Source organism: Egretta garzetta, unplaced genomic scaffold (assembly GCF_000687185.1).
Source record: "Egretta garzetta isolate BGI_Z169 unplaced genomic scaffold, ASM68718v1 scaffold539, whole genome shotgun sequence".
NCBI lineage: Eukaryota > Metazoa > Chordata > Aves > Pelecaniformes > Ardeidae > Egretta > Egretta garzetta.
Genome location: NW_009260760.1, coordinates 1,311,339 through 1,329,626, shown reverse-complemented (window position 1 = coordinate 1,329,626; position 18,288 = coordinate 1,311,339). Strand labels below are relative to the sequence as shown.

The 18,288-nt window shown below is 35.9% G+C and overlaps 1 protein-coding gene across 1 annotated transcript in view; it reads right to left on the bottom strand.

Moving 5' to 3' along the window:
- The window catches only part of SESTD1 (SEC14 and spectrin domain containing 1), a 59,187-nt gene that overhangs the window by 38,200 nt on the left and 2,699 nt on the right, over positions 1 to 18,288 (bottom strand). Inside the window, exons 3-6 of the mRNA XM_009646026.2 lie at positions 11,708 to 11,787; positions 5,831 to 5,939; positions 2,520 to 2,610; positions 550 to 663 (exon numbers count right to left, since the gene is read on the bottom strand). Coding sequence (XP_009644321.1) covers positions 550 to 663; positions 2,520 to 2,610; positions 5,831 to 5,939; positions 11,708 to 11,762 — 369 coding nt within the window. The 5' untranslated portion in view covers positions 11,763 to 11,787. The remainder of the gene's footprint in view (positions 1 to 549; positions 664 to 2,519; positions 2,611 to 5,830; positions 5,940 to 11,707; positions 11,788 to 18,288) is intronic.

Sequence of the window (18,288 nt, the reverse complement as noted above, 5' to 3'; positions counted from 1 at the left end):
CCATTAACCTCTCAAAAAGATAAATAGCAGCACTGCTAACGTTAGCGTGTAATCTCTGGTACACACTCTGCCTCACAAGGCAAGAACGCTATCACCTTATATCTGTCAAACTGAAGGGACCTATAACCTTTGTTACTAATGTCAAACAACTCGAAAAATGAGAGAACATGCATGCAACAGCAACAAGATGTTCTTCAAAATAGTTATTACTGATTTAGTGACACCATACAACATGTACCTCTACAGTCTATTACAGAAAAGTCAGGAAAAAAAATTCACACTAGACCCTATAATCAAAACATCCACAATATGTATCAAACAGCTTTATCCCTCTCACTGAGCAGAATTAAATGCCACACATTTCTAATTTGAGACCTGCTTCATTTAACATTCTTATTAAAGAGGGAAAAAAGGCCATGGTGGTTTGTTAAGGATATCCACAAAGCATGTGGAATACAACTATTTATAAAGAAACATTAATTTTCATCCAATTACTCTAGTACTGCAGAAATGGTATTTTTGACTGAAGTAGACAAAAGTTCTACATACCTCAAAGCCAAGTCTATCTTTTTCTTTCCAAAAACAGAAATGCGTAACCTTCTTATCCCAAAATTCATCTGGCTTTACTACACAAACAAGTGACACCTCAGCTGGAACGACATTCTATAAAACAAATGAATAAGTAAAACATTCAAGGTTAAACCCTTATTTATCACAGAACTGAATTCCACTTACATGTCATCATCTATTCAAGAACTTAACATTTACAGACAGAAATGGAACTAAATCTGCTGCATCTACATCACATATTGGCTCCATCTTGCTTTGTAGTAGATTGCATTAAATTTCATAGCTAAATCATGTCAGAACTGAAAAGAAAATCTAACCTCTTTAGTCCCAGTTCTGAGGCCTAAACCATTAGTCCATGCTCCATCAGTACAGAAAAACATGAATTATTGGCTAGACTTAATTTCATTTATGGCATTTCATTAAAAGAACGATAAGGACAACAAAGCTTTTTTACCTGTGTCATTTGCTATGTAGAATTAAACAATAATCATAAAGTTAAAAATAACTGTGTACTTTGTTATTAAATCATGTCAAGATTATATCCTATGCTTCTCCAGTACATATTGCTTAGACTAGAATGAAAGAGCTTAATATTAACATTTCAGCATATTAATTCATAAAAGTATTATCATGAAAGCATTCCTCAGCCTAAAACTGTAATTTCATCTACCAATTTGATTTCATGTTGTCACACAATGTAGATCAAGGAACAGAGACTCTTCATTACTCCCAAGTCATCAGCTATAGCAATAAGCAACAGTTAGATAACCACAGTATTAACATAAAGGTGACACGGTGCATGGGATTTCTCTTCAAATGCCTCATTTTATTTATAAAAATATAATTCTGAAGAAATTACATACATTCAACTCAAAAAACATAGCACTGAAAAAAGAGATATTTCATTCTTGCACCATTTTAATGAATATACAAAAGCTATTTAAAAAGTAGACAATATTTTTAATACAGAAGTGTCTCTGATGACCAGCCAGCACCTCTGAGAACTACATGTGTCCAAGCAGAAAGAAATCTCCAGGGGTCTGCACAAGTGATTAGTTTACGTATGAAAATCATCTTTATTGTTTCCTTCTCAAATTAAAGATACAGATGTGCAACTTCTGTTTCTGCAGGCTTCACACTGGCAGGAAGCGTGCTGACAGAAAGCCACTGAAATCTGAGCAGGGGCAAATAGCTGAAGTTCCCAATGAATGCCCCAACTGCACATTAGCTGAAGTGAAAGCTCAGTCAAGATCACGATGAGAATATAAGGTATCCAATAAATATAACTATTAACAGGAATGACATCTTGGTCAAAAATAGGTGTATCTTGCATTTTCTTTGACCACTGAAACCAGAAAACAACCTACACTGTTTAGCAGAAATAGACTTTATTGTAACCCCACAGTTCTGAAAAGCTAAAATAATAAATTGTTATTAATTTCTTAATTGGGAATTGGCACTTTTTCTGTTCTCCTACTTTGTATAGCACCCAGAAAATAGTTGTGATGAGGATTATAATATACAACAAAATCAACTATAGCTGATTCCAATGGAAGCCAAGTAACACAGCATATGGCATCAGAATCCGTTCAGCTGCACTACCAGTGTGAACAGTTCCCCTGCAGACATTTCTACTACTCACAGTTGATGACACCAGGAGCATATTTCTGCTTTTTTTTTTTTTTTAACTAAAACTCTGTCTTTGAAAAAGGTCTACAATTGCGTGTTCTCAGCATATAATGAATTTGTCCCTCACTTGAGCGAGGTGTATCATCTACTTTCCAGATTGTTTCTTCCTGCACAGAACTGACACAGAATCACACTATGATTTTAAAAGGCCATAAGTTGTCTATTTCTCAATAAAGAAATTAACGCCTCAGTAACACAGCTATTGGGCTCACATCTATAAAACTGATCAGTTAACTATGAATGTATAAAAATGTATTTACCTGTAGCATTAACACAACCGTCTTTACCACGTTCCATTGAGATTTTCTGCCATCCACTATCACAGTAAATCCTCTAGCTTTACACTTCTCACTAAAAGAGAAACATTTAGAAAAAAATAAAATTGACAAACAAGTGTCATATCACAATGACTTTGGATTTCAACTCTACTGAAAAATACAACTACATAGTTTCTTCTAAAAACGTTGTTTTAAAAACCTTAAGTTTACTTATTTAGAAGTAACTTTCAATTTTAATGCTTTAGCATATTAATAGATATTCCAAATTACAATTTCTCAGTAGCACTGAAGTGTATTTCATAATACAAGCATTTATTTAAACTTCAGCAACTCTGAAAAGGTTCCATAACCATAAACTTCACAAAATCCTCAGAAAGAGGCCAACTGACAGGTTTGTAAGGAGGACAAAGGGATGTCAGTTTTCATAAGGTTACTTGTGAACTGGCCAGAGATTAGAAGATACAGTTACATATCACTTGGATGCACGTCCAAGCAGGAAATCATCTAAACATGGTTAATTTTCTTTCCTGAACAAGTGGACTAGAAAGAGCAGTGCATAAAAAAGCCTCTACAGGGACAGAGGATTTGCATATGAATCTACAAGAAAGACTAGAAAAGTAGTCAGTTTTAGACTAACACCATCTCTTTTTCTTCTAATAAGGTTTGAGTCTGTATACTACAAAAAAACCTGCTGCAAACAGCTGCAAAGCCAAAGATTCAGAGGTACTTCTGCTCAAGTACCAAATGGGAGAAAATAGTGAAAACTTTCCTCACTCTCCATGCCTTCCCCAAAGACCCCTCCACCTCACTTCTAACAGAAGCTGGCAACAAGCTGCTCACAACAACAGCTGGCCAGAGTTCAATGGTGGCAGCAACCTCTGGATGCCACCAAGAGCTAGGAAGCATTAGCTTCTCCCAAGCAGCACAGCAGCAGCCAGAAAAGGACATGGAAGTGAGCCCATGATCTTAGCATTAGTTACCACATTAGATATCATGTTGAAACTTTTGTGTTCAACAAAGTTTTAAGTAACTAAAACCTGTGACATTTACATGATGTAGAAAATCATTATGTAATCTTTAGCACCCAAATCCACAATTACAAAACAAAGTAATTTCTGTGATCTCCTTAGCTTACAGAAAACAAAGCAACTTGCACATAACAGCATGCATTCCGTTTCACACAGAGAAACTTAGCTGTTAATTATTTCATGTTTAAGCTGGAAAACAACACCAAACCCACAGAACACCCAACCAACCAACCAACCAAATTAAAAAGTGAGCTACCACTTCTGAAAAGTTCAGCCAACATTCAAACATAAATGTTTGTATGAAAGTTTAAAAAAAAACCAACAAACCCACTTGGCAATACAGAGAATACAACAAAGGAAGCAAACTTTAGTAAGCACAGACAGTAACATAACATCACCACATTTCTTTTTCTTGGATTCTGAAGACACCTTCAGAATCCAAGAAAATCATCAAATAGCATCAAAGGCAGGCATAACAGTAGACTGATTAAACACTATGAATAAGTTGTCTGAAATTTGAGGAAAGCTTTACACACACACTCCCCACACACCCCCCCAAAGAAATTTTACCATAGACACTATAAGCAGTTATGCCTCTCCAATTTTGGACACAGCAATCCATCAACACTAGAATACATATTTCAAAACAGTTACAGTAATAACATATGGCATGTGCAACTGAATTAAAAGTTAAAACATATTAGGTTACCTTGCACATAGAACCTGGGAAAAAAAGTAACATTAATGTTTCTTGGACAGCTTTCTGGGTTTGGGACAACATCCCTCCCTAAACCCCTCCTTTTTTTCAAACACTGTTCAGCAAGTCTTTCCAGAACAAAAAAGGCAATTGCTTAGGCCAAAAAGTTTGTATTTCCCACTAAAAAACAACATGCAAATAAAAATGACAATGTTTTTTCCACACTGCCACCATAAAAGAGAGGTCATTTTTTCCACAACTGACAGAGAACATTAGATGAGGAAACACTAAACTTTGCTTTCAGACAGATTTCCCAGTTTGTTCAAAGTACAAAGAGTACTTTGGTTGAATCTTCAGACAGTTATTTTTACAAATATATGTAAAAACATACATCAGGATAAGACCGTGGAATAATTAATGCTTGCTAGAACAGCAATGCCTCCATCTGTCCTGCAAACACCACCAAGCCCTTAAGTTAATGAGATTACTTGCACGGATGACCATTTGGGATTTTCATCATTTTACAAAAGACAACAAGCTGTCTGAAAAAGGCTAAAAGTTCCATGACTAAAATGTTGTGCAATATACTCATATATCTACTGATGTTTTACTTATAAGCAACCTGAATTAATTCTTTGCTTCTCTCTCTCCCCCAGTAGAATTCTTTTAAACAGTCTGAACAACAAAAAAAATTGGATCACTTAATTGTGTTTTAAAAACATTTATACTTTTCTTATTTGCAGTAATCAAAGTACATTAAACCATCTTTAGTTATGCCATTGTTCCTCTGTTTCCAGAAGAGGAACTTAAAGGGATATAAAGGGGAGCATTTATCTGAGGGGCTTCTTTCCTTTTTAAATCGGTGGCACAAGATAACAAAACAAAGCTATGATAAAGATAGATCTCTGGATCTTAAGAAAGAAAACACAGTTAACTAAGCTATAAGTCACTATAAGCTTGCGCAGAACTTAATCAACAGTGATTTTATAACAAGATCTGGATGGCAGGATACTCGAGTTGTCATTCAGCACATTTAAGCAGTATCTCAACTTTAAACATTTGAGTTGCTCACTAACTTCAGTAAGACTTCATATATTTTTAGACTCAATGCAAACTTAAGCACTACAAGCCACAAAGATTAGGCACATAGCATAGAAAAAAAAAGAGGGTGAAGCTTTTTTACTTTCAGCAATGCTACCTTTGTAAGCTTAGGAGTTTCATTAGAATGGCTCATTAATTTACACAGCAATTTAAGTGCATTGTCGTCAAAAAGAAGTTACCAAAGATATCCCAAGAAAGGAGTAAGGAAATACACAAGGCAAAAAAACCCAAAGCCAGATATATAGAATAAAAGGACATGTGTAAGCTTCAGTAGATATCCCTTAGCTTATTGGGATGTAAAGTTTCTAATTCTGTCAGACAGTATCACATTTTAAGACAGTATCACATTTTAAACAAACATTTATGTAGAATTCATTTCATATTGAAAGGCAAATAAAAACCAATAAAAAGATCCCTTCCACCACTGGAAAAGGCAGCAGCCCTGAACAGAATGCCTTTGAAATCACCTTGGGATACTCAGAAGGTAGTCTAGTGTGACACTCAGTTCATCCATACTCGTCTGTTCAAGGCATAATGGAATTGTCAGAATGAGGCCACTTCTTCTGTCCTTCCCTCCTATTTTGGGGGGGGAGAAGTCATTAGAAAGGTATTGTGATAGCTTTAAAGTAGAACAAATACTTTGTAGATACACAGTCTCAAAATACATCATAAAAGTAATCTTTAAAGTTACTGTGAAAAATCACAACTGACATTTCATCTCTCAGTTGTCAATATTCATTGACCACATTGATATTTAAGGCATCACTAGGGCTTCAAAGCACAGACCACACCTGTAGCTGTCACAGTCCTTCATCCAGGACTTTCAACATAAACAATACAAATCAAGTTTTCCAGAAGCATTACTTTTTAAAAGTGTAATTGGGATATGCAAAAATATCTCCCAGACCTTCTACACCACCAGCCTGTCAGAAACCTGGTAAGCTTCCAAGGTGAGCATGTACCCAGCAGCTCCAACTGGAACACCCCACCTACTAGAAACATCGACTACACAAAGGAGGATCTTGTACCACACAGGCTGCCCATGGCACATACTCTAAATTGGTAGTTCATTCATCAAACATGTAAGATTTCCTGACCTATTTACAAACACATAACAGTCACCTCATGATCAAGATAAATATTTCCAACCAGCTGCTTTAATCTTCATATGTGTTTTCAAACCCTTCTGGTAGAAGTTACGCAAACATTATCAGCAACAAAAATATTGAAAGAGCTGGCCCCACATTTGTATGTCCATTATAAGATCCAGTAAGATCAAGTGTTAGGTGATGCTGATGTGCTGCATTTAAGTAGATGTTCTACAACAGTGGTTTGGATTGTTTTTGACTACACGGACTCTCAAGAAAGTCTCTGGAAAGGTACAGTTTAAAAAAAAAAATAACCAACAACAAAAAATGGATCTTTAAAGAAAGCTGAAATTTTCTCTTCTGGTCTTTCTTCTAAAAGATTGACATTTGAGTCACACAGTTATGAACCAGTAACCAAAATGGATTTGGACTAAGTTCTTACTCATAGCTTAAATTGGAACTGAAGCCAAATCCACTGAATACAAGATCACCTGAAAAATAAATACTGACCCATCTCCCTGAAAGGGTCAATCAGCAAATGCTGTGAAGTGAAGGAAATCGGGTGTGCAGCTGACTCTTCTATTATCACCACATCACCAAGTACAGGGGCATCACTGCTGATCTTTTCAAGACAGAGACCAAAATATTTGCCCCTAAATGGCTGTTAACTCAGAGGATTAAGTAAAAGGCGCAAAGGTAGCAATGACATATCTTTCCACTTAAGTTGGAGCAATTTATCTAGTTCATGTATTCACCATTTTGAGCAAACCAGCTTGTCTATTTTTTTCTCTCTGCTCTTGAATCTTTTAATGTGTATAAGCAGTGAAAAGAAAAAAGTGTCTTAATTTCAAAACCCAATCAAATATTTTGGTGGGGGGGACAGGAGGTGAAGTATGAGAAGCGGGGAGCGGCATTTGCACACAAAGTGAAGAACATCAATAAATCCAAACATACTCCAAAAGGATGTATGTAGTGCTTGAGTTTACAGCTTGTTAAACCACAACTTCAGTCACCTGAAAGAATGGGTATGAATTTTTTAATCCTTGAGTATTTTTTTTAAACTAATACCCATCTCTACATTAATCCAGTTTCAAAGTAAGTTTTCCACAATCTGGAAAACCTTTTCCATTTTATTCAATATTATTTTTTAGAATAGGTTTTAATATATTAGCTTCATGAAGTTAATTAATAGGGGCAGAACTGAAGCTCTAAGAATAACTTTTTACAGAATAGTAGCAGTTGTGCAGAAATAAGACAAAGTGCATGAGGACAGCACAGTAATGCTTGCAGATGCATACAGGTACATTGACAAAGTTTGATAGGAATTCCCCACATTCATTAGAGATGCAGGCAAGATAATGAAAAAACCAGCTTGTTTACAACACATATGTTGGCATCTTAATTGCAGGAGGTTTTCTTCCTTGTTTCCAAAGCTGTGCAAACTCCCCAAAGAGTATTAATGATCTACTGATATACACGTGTTTTCCACACCTCCTTAAAGGACCTAGTGCTTTAAGTGGTCCAGTGCAATAGTTGTGTTCCCCTCCCTTTCTCTTTTTTTGGGGGAGAATGGTTGCTGGAAAACACCAATACACATTTGAATAACTGCATTTGTAAACAGAAGAATTAAAGGGTGGTGCTATAGGAGAAAGGACAAACAGATCCTTTTCACAGAAACTAAGAGGGAGCCATAGTTTAAAGTAACAGCTATTTACAGATTGTCCACCCTTCTCTGTTTCTGAATGGCAGAAAGCCTGAAAATTGGAGTGGGGAAGTGGGAGAAAAAGGAAGGAAAAATACCTCAGTGCTTTAAAAACTGGACATTTGTTGTTTTGAAAAAAGAATTTCTCCCCACCTGCTACACTGCTTATTGAGCGCACATTAAACCCAACGAAGAGGAAAATGGTAAGTTTGTGGATGTAAAATAATATTCAGAAGCCATACTGATTGAATGGTAGCTTGCCAACTACCATCTCTCAACAAGAATAAAACATTAAAATTAATAAAGAAGCCTTTCCTTAAGTGTCTGGGCACTGTTTGGTCTTTCCTTATCCATACGGAAATCCTCAGAGAAGGGAGGGTAGCAGTTTTTAGGAATATAGAAAATAAATTTGTTGAAACCACAGTCAAGTTCAAAAACAGGTTACACATAAAATGGAGGAACTATGAAAAATTACTGGAGCAGAAAAGCAAGAAAACACTGTCACAGGTATTAATAAGAATTAGAAACACAGACTGGACAGAATTCAGTGATCAAACTGAGCGAGCCTGGGAGAGAAAAAGTAAGAACACAAGAGGTTATGAAGGTATTTCTACAGGGAACAGTAGAAGGGTCACCTTGAACCAACTTCCAGGGTCCAAAACTCCATGAGCCATTGCAACAGCTCAGGACTCTACTGCACAATATATCTGTAAGCATTGTATCTAATGCTCCCTCTCCTCCCCTACCCACGAACTCATGAGCGGAACATTAAAGCCATTCATACATGGCTGGGGAAGGAAGGCTTTGCAGAAAACAACTTTTTCTTCTTGCATTTATAGCAAGTTAGTCTTACCACAGCTGACTCATAAGTGGAAGGGACTTATGGATTCATGAGACAAACAGCAGCCTGCACAAAAGTAGTTAACTATTAATAGTAGTTCATGTTTTGTTTACACAGACTTGAAAGGCTTCAGTGTTGAACAGGGTCTGACTAATGAAGGTTTAGAATTGGCACTCGAAGTCCATTCCAAGATACTAGACACACAGAAATTCTTGCTTTTATACATGGATTTAAACAGCACTTGCTGAACTGACTAAAAACACAAACTAAACCCAAAAACTATAATCTCTTGACATTTCACAAAAAGACCACAATAATTATCTAAATTATTCAGTTCCACGACAAGTCATTTTGTGTAACAACTGACGGGTTTTTCCCCAGCTTGTAAACACTACTAGTAAAGATTCAAACATCTGTATTCTACCTGCATTGTGATTTTTGTGCAGCTTTTTACACTGAAGTATATACAGATCAGGTAAATATTCTGTCAACCTGCCATAGCACAAGAAGAGAACAAGGTAGGAGTTATCACCAATTCTTCTCCTTGGTGAAAAATGAGGGCCAGTCATTTATGTAAAAGATAACTGGTATAGCTTTATCCATCTAAAAATAATTTTAACTCAAAACTATTTTTAAAGGAAATACTAAAAAAACTGAATGGTGCTTTAAAGGAATATTACCTAAAGTTACCAGCTAAGAAGTGATGGCTGTTATGGATGTAATCTAACATTTCCCAATATTAACACACTAAACAATAAGAATTATTTAATTAAAGAGTAAAGTAAGTTGTTCTTTGATCTTGGTTGTATTATTTCTAAGTTCTTCCTAAAAATTAAAGACTGTATACATATTTACCACCATCTTCAGAATACAATGTTTAGTGAGATAAACCGAACCATGTTGTGATTTTAGGCACGGCAACCACCACCTTCTTGTCTTACTAAAAAGCACCACACTCAGACTATCCGAGTCTTTAGGCTTAGAATTAAACCTGAAAAATAAAATCAGGGGAAATGAACTTGATGTGTGTTGTAACTCACAACAATTGGTGTCGTTTATAAACTGAAAATATGTTTAAGTTAAGGAAAGCAACTAAAAGCATCATAAGAAAGGAATTTTTTTTTAATTCACTTTGCACCAAAGTGGTTGTTCAGGTTTTTTGCTGAGTCAGTAGCTTGCCTTTTTTTCCCCTGCTATTTGTAATGCTCTACCAACACAGAAGCTACACAGCCATGGACTCCAAATCTGAGGAGACACTGCTCCATTAGAAACCACTCTGTTTCGCTTCCAGAAAAAAATGGCAGGACCAACATTATTTGTACCAATTCAACTCAAAAATAGCAAGAGACTTCAACATATAAACACTGGAGAACATTTTCATCAAATATTATTTTTCTGATTTTTTTGAATCATTAATATGTGTTTATTTATGAAACTATATGGAATAAAATTGCCTTAAATAGACATGACAATCTGATTTCTCTGTCAGGTTCCTTTACTTACACTGAGGGACGCTTAAAAGAACTACCGCATGAATCTTTACCATTCATTAAATTAAAGCATCCATTAATACCACACAACTCCAAAAAAGGTCAAACCTACTTAGAAATATGTAGGTTCAAAAAGGTTCCTAGTATTTAAGCTGCCACCCAATAAATTACTTTCCACTAAGAGCATCTATATTTCGAAATGGATCAGGCAGCTTTAATAGCAAATTGAAAATGCACTCTAGTTAATGAGAACTTCCCCTTGTGGTACAAATGCTGAACAAACAACATACTATGCGTCTGCTATTACTACTGAAGAAATTGCCCACTGTCCCAGGCTTCAATATGACTTGAGTTTAGGAGGGGTTTTTTTGTTTGGTTTTAAACAGGAATTGCTTGATGCAATTGCTGGGGCCAGTGGGCAAATTCAAAGCAAAATAAATTCTATTAACAAAAGGAACAGGTTTCACTTCTCAAGTGACTGGAACAGGGTAAACTAGATTAGCTAAAATAAACTAAACCAGAAGAATATTTATTTACAGCAACACTTGTCAATTTGTGAAGTTGAGAAGTGTTCTGCAAGTTATCTATCTAACCTAGAGAAGACAATCAAACACCAAGAACTAACACAGCTATCTATGACAGCAGCAAAATCAGCAAGAGAATGTCATTCATCATTTTAAGTACTCCCTTCTGTTTTTCTCTGGCATGAGGAGGAGAGAAGGTTACCTTCAATCCAAGATTCAAGAAGCTTTAATAAATATGATAATTCCAGTCTTGCCTGAATTAACTACTTGCCAATAACCAAAATGTTGCAATGCTTCCATCCATTTCTATGATGGAGAAAAGACGGGTGAAAAGGAAGGAAAAATTTTCTAAAGAAAAACCTGAAAATACTCACTGTGTATTTCTAAAACCACATTAAAAAAAAACCAGAAAGGATTGTTCTTGGATGCCTGCTAAATCATTCCTTTATATATGGACTGAAACATCATGACATCAACTTTGTGGGCTGAGTTACAGGCTACAGCAAAAACAAGTGCTAAATGCCAACAGCAATAGCTTGACTACTAGATTAAAAGTTTCAGAGATCCTTTTGAAATATGACAAAGTGCTAACCAACAATATATTTCTGTTAAATACATCCAGCAAATACAAGTAACCAACCTAAAAATCCCATCCAGATTATGCAGGAAGGAACCAATTGAGGAAAACAGAAACTGTACCTGAAAGAAAAGCCAATTTTTTCTTCAGAATGGGTAATATTACTGAAGCTTCCATTCTACTTCAGATAATTTTCACAGCTCTGAAACACAAGAAGTTAAAGTTGTCAAGCATGGGAAATCAATTACAACGTTTCGCTACAATGAGTACTGGCCAAAATGCTTCTGTACTTCTCTGAAGGAAGCACAGAACACTAACCAAAATACAAAGTATTGTACATAATGAAGAAAACGCATTATCATATATGTTTTTCCATGTAAATATTTAAAGATTTCTTCCTCATCATCATAAAAATAAAAATAAAAAAATCAAAGCAGAATCTCAAACAAGGACACTGAGATAATTTATATGAGAGTCCTATTTCCCAACCCCATTACGCTACAATTAATTTACAGGTGGATTATCAGTTTGCTCGTTCATTCAGACATAAAATAAGTAAAATTACACTTTTGCATCATCTGTACTAGGAATACAATATTTAATTACATTATGTTGCATTTATGTCAGGACACTTCCATTACACTGCTGTTAGTAGGTCTTCAATTGAAGAAAAAAAAAAATCCAACAGCCAGAACAAGCATGTCTAACCTATAGCTGAAAATGCTTCTGCTCCTTTTGTATCCAAATCTCTTCTTACCCTCATCCCATTTTTATTGCATTATGAACTGCAGTTCACTGCGATTAAGCTTCTGTGTTTCACTGACAATCAACAGGATGCTTGAACCGCAACCTCCTCTTCCAGCCTACACAAAGTAGCAACTGGCATCCGTTTGTAAGTCTTTCTGAGTTCATACTCACATAATCTAAAAAAACCTAATTCTGCACAGAAATATGTAATTCAAGATATGCACCACTATCCAGTCAAAACAAATTTTTTTTTTTTTTTAATTTTTTTTCCTAAATTCCAGGCACAGGGCTTCAGACTGCAACCTGGTGTTCTCCATCTGGATACTTCAGCATTCATGCACACAAACCCAACCTTTATTCTCCTGAGGGCGGGTGGGAATTTACCTGAATCAAAACTGTAAATGATCTAGGAGGAAAAAAAAAAAACAAAAAAACAAAAAAAAAAAACACCAAAGAACTCCAAATAGAGAGCCTGAAGTAAAACAGAATAATTTTTTTAAAAAGAAAAGGAATAACGAGCTTCACTACAAACAAAAAAAAAGCAGAATGATTATTTTTATTATGAAACAGAAATAACATTTCAACAACTTTTTACTGACCCCCCCATTCTAACGCGTAATGCTTCACAGCATTCATTCCCACCCCTTATCCCCAAATCTCCATATTTAAGTGTCATTTTTGTCAATTACATAAAATACACATTTCCCAAGTTATGGAAGGAAACAAACAAATTTCAGTTCTTTCAGGAAACTGAGTCCCAAGACAGCTTGCGCTTTAAGCAATTACTTAAATAAGCATCCTATTAACGCTTCCTATATGCTTTGGACAAGAATTTTAACATTATTTGTTGCATAAACCACAAAACTCAAGAATAAGTCAGGCAGTCATTTTTGTCCCTCAGGCACCATACTCAAACCACCCTGTGTAAGCTTCTTAAGAAAAAAAGAATACTGCCAAAATTAAGATGTGGAACATGTACCTGGTAATGATTTTTTCCCCTCTCTCTTCCCCAAGTTGTATTTCAAAATTATTACAAATGGTTCTTTATTATAATCAATGAAGAAAGCCCAAACCCACACATGCACACACTTCATTATCTTCATAGTTTCACATATGAACAAAAGTTTACATCAACTTATTAACTCTAGGGAGCACGTTTCTTCGCTGTTGTGAAAAGGCCAATTTATTTAATATGAAAGCACTGCCTGGCTTCCTGCCACAGTAATGGCACTGTCCATGGATCAAAATAGTTCTTTTGTTCAGTATTTCCTGGAACCAAAGGGAGCATTCTGTTCATTCAGAGTGGAGGGAGGCGAGTCAGAACAAATGCCAATAATTTCAAACACCTAGCTTTTGTTCTGGAAACTCCTGAAGTTTTCGATTACCTCTCTTCTGTGAGAGCTTTGATGTGCTCCATCTAGAAGAAAACTCTCACCAGAGAAGGCTCTATCAGAACATACCAGAAAAAAAAAACCTTCAGGTTTAAAAATAAGGTTTAACATCCCCTCTCTATCTTTAACAATCCAGAGAATCTCAGTATGAATTTAACTAAATGTCTATTTTTTATATCGGAAAGTGAAACAATTTCAAGAGAGCTGGCATCTACTTTCCACTGGGAGCTGTCAAAGGTGTTTTAAAAAGGTACACTGCTAAAAAGCAGATACGTATATTTAGACCTACAAATAAAATGTGAAGTCTTTTTAACTTGTTCGGAGGAAGACAAAACAACAGGCTCTTAAACTGGCCACCAAGCTCCCAATTTAGAATGAGGAAAGAATGATGCGTTGCTCAATGTCATACCACTGTTTAGCTGAAAGAAACAGATCCAGTGTCTATTTATCAATAAAAAAAAAGGCATTTGAAGTCATTAAATAAAAAGGCTACAGGGAAGAAAAAAAACACCACGAGAGCACTGAAGAGAACAGATTTCACTTGAGGAAAGTTAAATACTTCAAGAAGCTGCATTTTATCACTTCCAAACCAAGAGATATAACTTTTATGTGTTCAAATTTTACAGATATGAAACAAGTTAAAGAGGTTAAATCTGTTTGCTGAAATTTAGAAACAATCTAGAGTGCTGCATGCCCACCTGCAATCTACTTTGCCAATTAAAAAATCATATGCCAATTTTGTAAAACTTGCATATACAGGAAACATGCTAAATAAACGAACTATATTGAAGAGCCTCACTGAACTTGTTTAGAATGACCTGGCTTTCAGGTTGTTAATCTCCAACAATGTATTCATTCTTTTGAAGGTTTCCACAGGAAGTGGCAAGACTAAATCCACATAATATTTGTATTTAAAACCTAAATATTTGAAAGGTGGCCCAGTGAAATAGAAAACTCTTCCAACCCCACCCACCAAGCAGAAACTAATACTACCTGTGGAGAAAATTCTCTTAAGTAAAAACTTAAATGAAATAGTAATACATTAGGGGGAGGATGGTAAGCAGTAAACAAATAGTAAAAAAAAAATAATTTACAGAACAGATAAAAAATGCAAATAATATTTCAGGCTGCAATCCAAAGTGAAATCAAATCACAGCTTGGTAGGCTGCATCCCCTATCACATCTAGGTTCTGGAAAGACCATAAATGACATTGTTTGACCCAACACAGTTTAAAATTCTAGAAATTCTTTCAGAAAAAAAACAGAAGCCACAAAATCCACACACAATATAAAGTTTACTAAGTGTAACTCAGCATTAAAGTGCATAATTTCTGATGAACAAAGAATATCACCTGCATTTTCTGCTACACATCTTCAGTATCATCTAATAAAAAAACCACCACGAACAAATGTCCAGACACTGTTTAAAACTATTTTTAAAGTCTCTTAAAGAGAGAGGGAAGAGGGTGAAGTTGACAGACTCGCATTGGCTAGAGTCTGAAAGTAAGATGCTCTGAAGATGTTAGAGAGAAGCTGCTCTGCAATTAACAGGTGCTTTCTTTCTAAGGAACCCAGTGAGAACCACTGGTCAAAACCACTAACAATCAAAATGAATTCAGGCTCAATGAGAATTAATATAAACACGTTTACCCAAGTTTGTTAGATCTGAAACATTTAATACTCTCAGTACATGGTGCAAGGTCTTTAAATGTCTGTTCACAACATCTATTGCAAGTTTCAAAGAACAAGTACTTTCTTCATTCCCTCATCATGTATCAAGCAAGAGACCATAGCGGGTCTGTTAAACACAGGACTAAAACTCAGGCAAAAAAAAAAAAATCTGGTTTCTATTCCTTGTTCTGCTATGAAATATACATATGGCTTTCAGCAAGTCATTTATCCCCTTTAGTCTTCATTCAGTCCCTCCATCTGTAAAATGGAGATGTTCTATATTAATTCCCTTTTTACAAGAGTATTGTGATGTTTAATTCATTAATGTTTTTGAAGACTTGAGAGATTAGAAGGAACTCCATAGGTCTGCCTGTAAATAACCAAGAAGCAGATGGGCAGCTACATTCAAAACTGTAGCAGCTTGCAAGTCCAGGCAAAAACAATAGCACAAGTAACAATAGGCACTCTGAAGACAAAAAAAAAAAAACACAAAACCACACCACACAAAAAAGAGAAAAGCCTCAAACATATAGGATGAAATGCTTTTTTTTCTTTTAATACAATTTCTGAACTACAGACCTTCAAGATTAACAGCTTCGTTCCCTAAAGCCCACATACAAGTTTTTTTCAGATGCTAACTTCAACTCACAAAGCATTACTGCATGCTTTCCCTGGATCAGCTTAGAAAAAGTTCATCTGTCCCACACAGAAATAAAATCCATGTGCAAAAGACAGAGAAGAAGCTGAATATCACAATTACCTACATAGATTATTATTTCACCTTCCTTTAAAGCTACATTAAACCTGTGGAAGAGATGACATTCTAAGTGGCACAAAGAGAGAACACAAACGAAGGTGTCTGCAGGGCTGACACCCTAGGGTAATTAAAGAAGCACAACAAACCTGCCCAAAAAACAGAAAAAGGCTGTAAGCATTCATTCATTAATGCTGTCCTCAATTAAAGAGCACATGGAACTGGGTTACTCAGCTGGACAGTTTCAAAATAACAATAAAACCTGACAGATGAACATCAGCTTAGGTACTCAAATGCAGTGTTTGGTTTTTACTCTTTAACATATTATGAGCAGCACTAATAAATTTTTATGTTAGAGGCCCTTTAAGACCTCGGGAGAAAAGCTAGCTCTGCATATTTAGGGAAGATGAAATCTACATTTTTGGTTTTTTTCAACCATTTTGTTCAGTTATGATTTTCTTTTTTACTACCTGTAAAAACTGTCCCATAAAAAAGGGCATACCGAAGTTTTATATTGTGCCTGATTTTCAAGTAGTACACAAAGAAAATATTCCTGATCTTCCATAACCTATTAATTCACACTAAAGGATAAAGAAAAGAAAAACCATGGGCTCAGTAGATTTCATCAGTATGTAAGCTTGTTTAATTTTAAAGCGAAACGCAACCATACAATGTCAGTTCCGTTACACATCCACAGTTACTACTCTAATTCAGCAACTTGTGATGGCAGATGAATGGACAGACTGAAAACGCGCTCTACTTTTGGTTAAACCTAGGGTTAACGCTTTGCTAGGCCATGATCCAAAAGCACATTGTCACAGCCATAACAAATTTAAGCTTGCAAAAACTCCATTTCTTCTGCCCCATTTTCACCCCGAGGTTCAAGGTACTTTTTACACTTTGTCTTCTAACTATAAGAGAATTTAGAAGAGCTGCCTGTTAACTACTTCCTCTATTTAACTCATCCTCCATATTTGTTTCCCACCCTTTCCCCCCACCCTCAGCATTTTGTGAGAAGTGAAATAAAAGATGAGTAGCAAAAAGAAGTGACGAGCAGTATAATGAATAGCGAACCAGCAAATGGAGAACAAGCGAATAAGAGAGGTTATGCCATCCGAGAAGAAAGAGACATTGTGCTCCTAAGTTTTAACTTTGATCTCAGTCAATTATGCATTTGACAGAACGGTAGAGCTTTTCCTCAGGCTTGGAGCAAGTGTCAGAGTGAAAGCAAAGAAAGAAGAATACCAAGCACAGAAAAAAAATATAACTAAGGATGGACAATAGCATCTGTATGTACAGCTGTGAAACACAATACTGACACCTCAGTCTTTTCATAAAGGAAGAGCAAGCATAGGATACCATGCAGCAATTAGCACTCTCAAAGAATAGCACTTCTTTGGATTCAAAGGCCATGTCCACAGACAGCAGCCTTGCTCCAACCCAAAGGAACACATGCAGAAGTTTGTAATGATGCTACTCACTTGACATAGAAAATGGTATCTTGCTAGAGTTTTCTACCCTTTCCAGCCTCAGGCCAGGCCAAACACGTGTGGTATATGTTAAATTACAGCATTGTTCAGGCTTCTTTAATCTAGAGTAGTAGAGAAAATAAGTCACAGGTTTTGGCTGCATCTCCACATTTCCTTTTCTGCCACGTTTACAGAGAGAGACCCGATGTTTACCTTCCTGCAGAACCCTATAGCTTGGCCCTTATAGGATGTTACCATAGGCAGCAGAGGACTCTGATCTACCTTATACCCCCCCTTGCAACATGCAGCCAAAACAGCAGAGGTTGCAGTTATCTGGTATAGTCCCAACTCAATTCACAGCATCAAATAACCATGGAATACGCAAAATGATGCCATTTGGTAGGTTGCTTCTTCCACTACTTTCTACATAGCAATAGGTCAATTGAAATGCTATGTTCAAAGCACATCACAGACATTTTCTCTTCCTTATCACAATTCCCTAAGACCCGTAAAAAAAAAAAAAAATCTCAGGTTCAGCTCTTAAAATTTTACTGCTTCAGAAATCATGTGGAAATAAGACAGAAATCACAGATTGTAAATTCTCCCACAGAAATAGTTTTTGAGTCACAGGCTGGGGGGGGAAGAAAAATAATCCATGAATAGTAGAATAA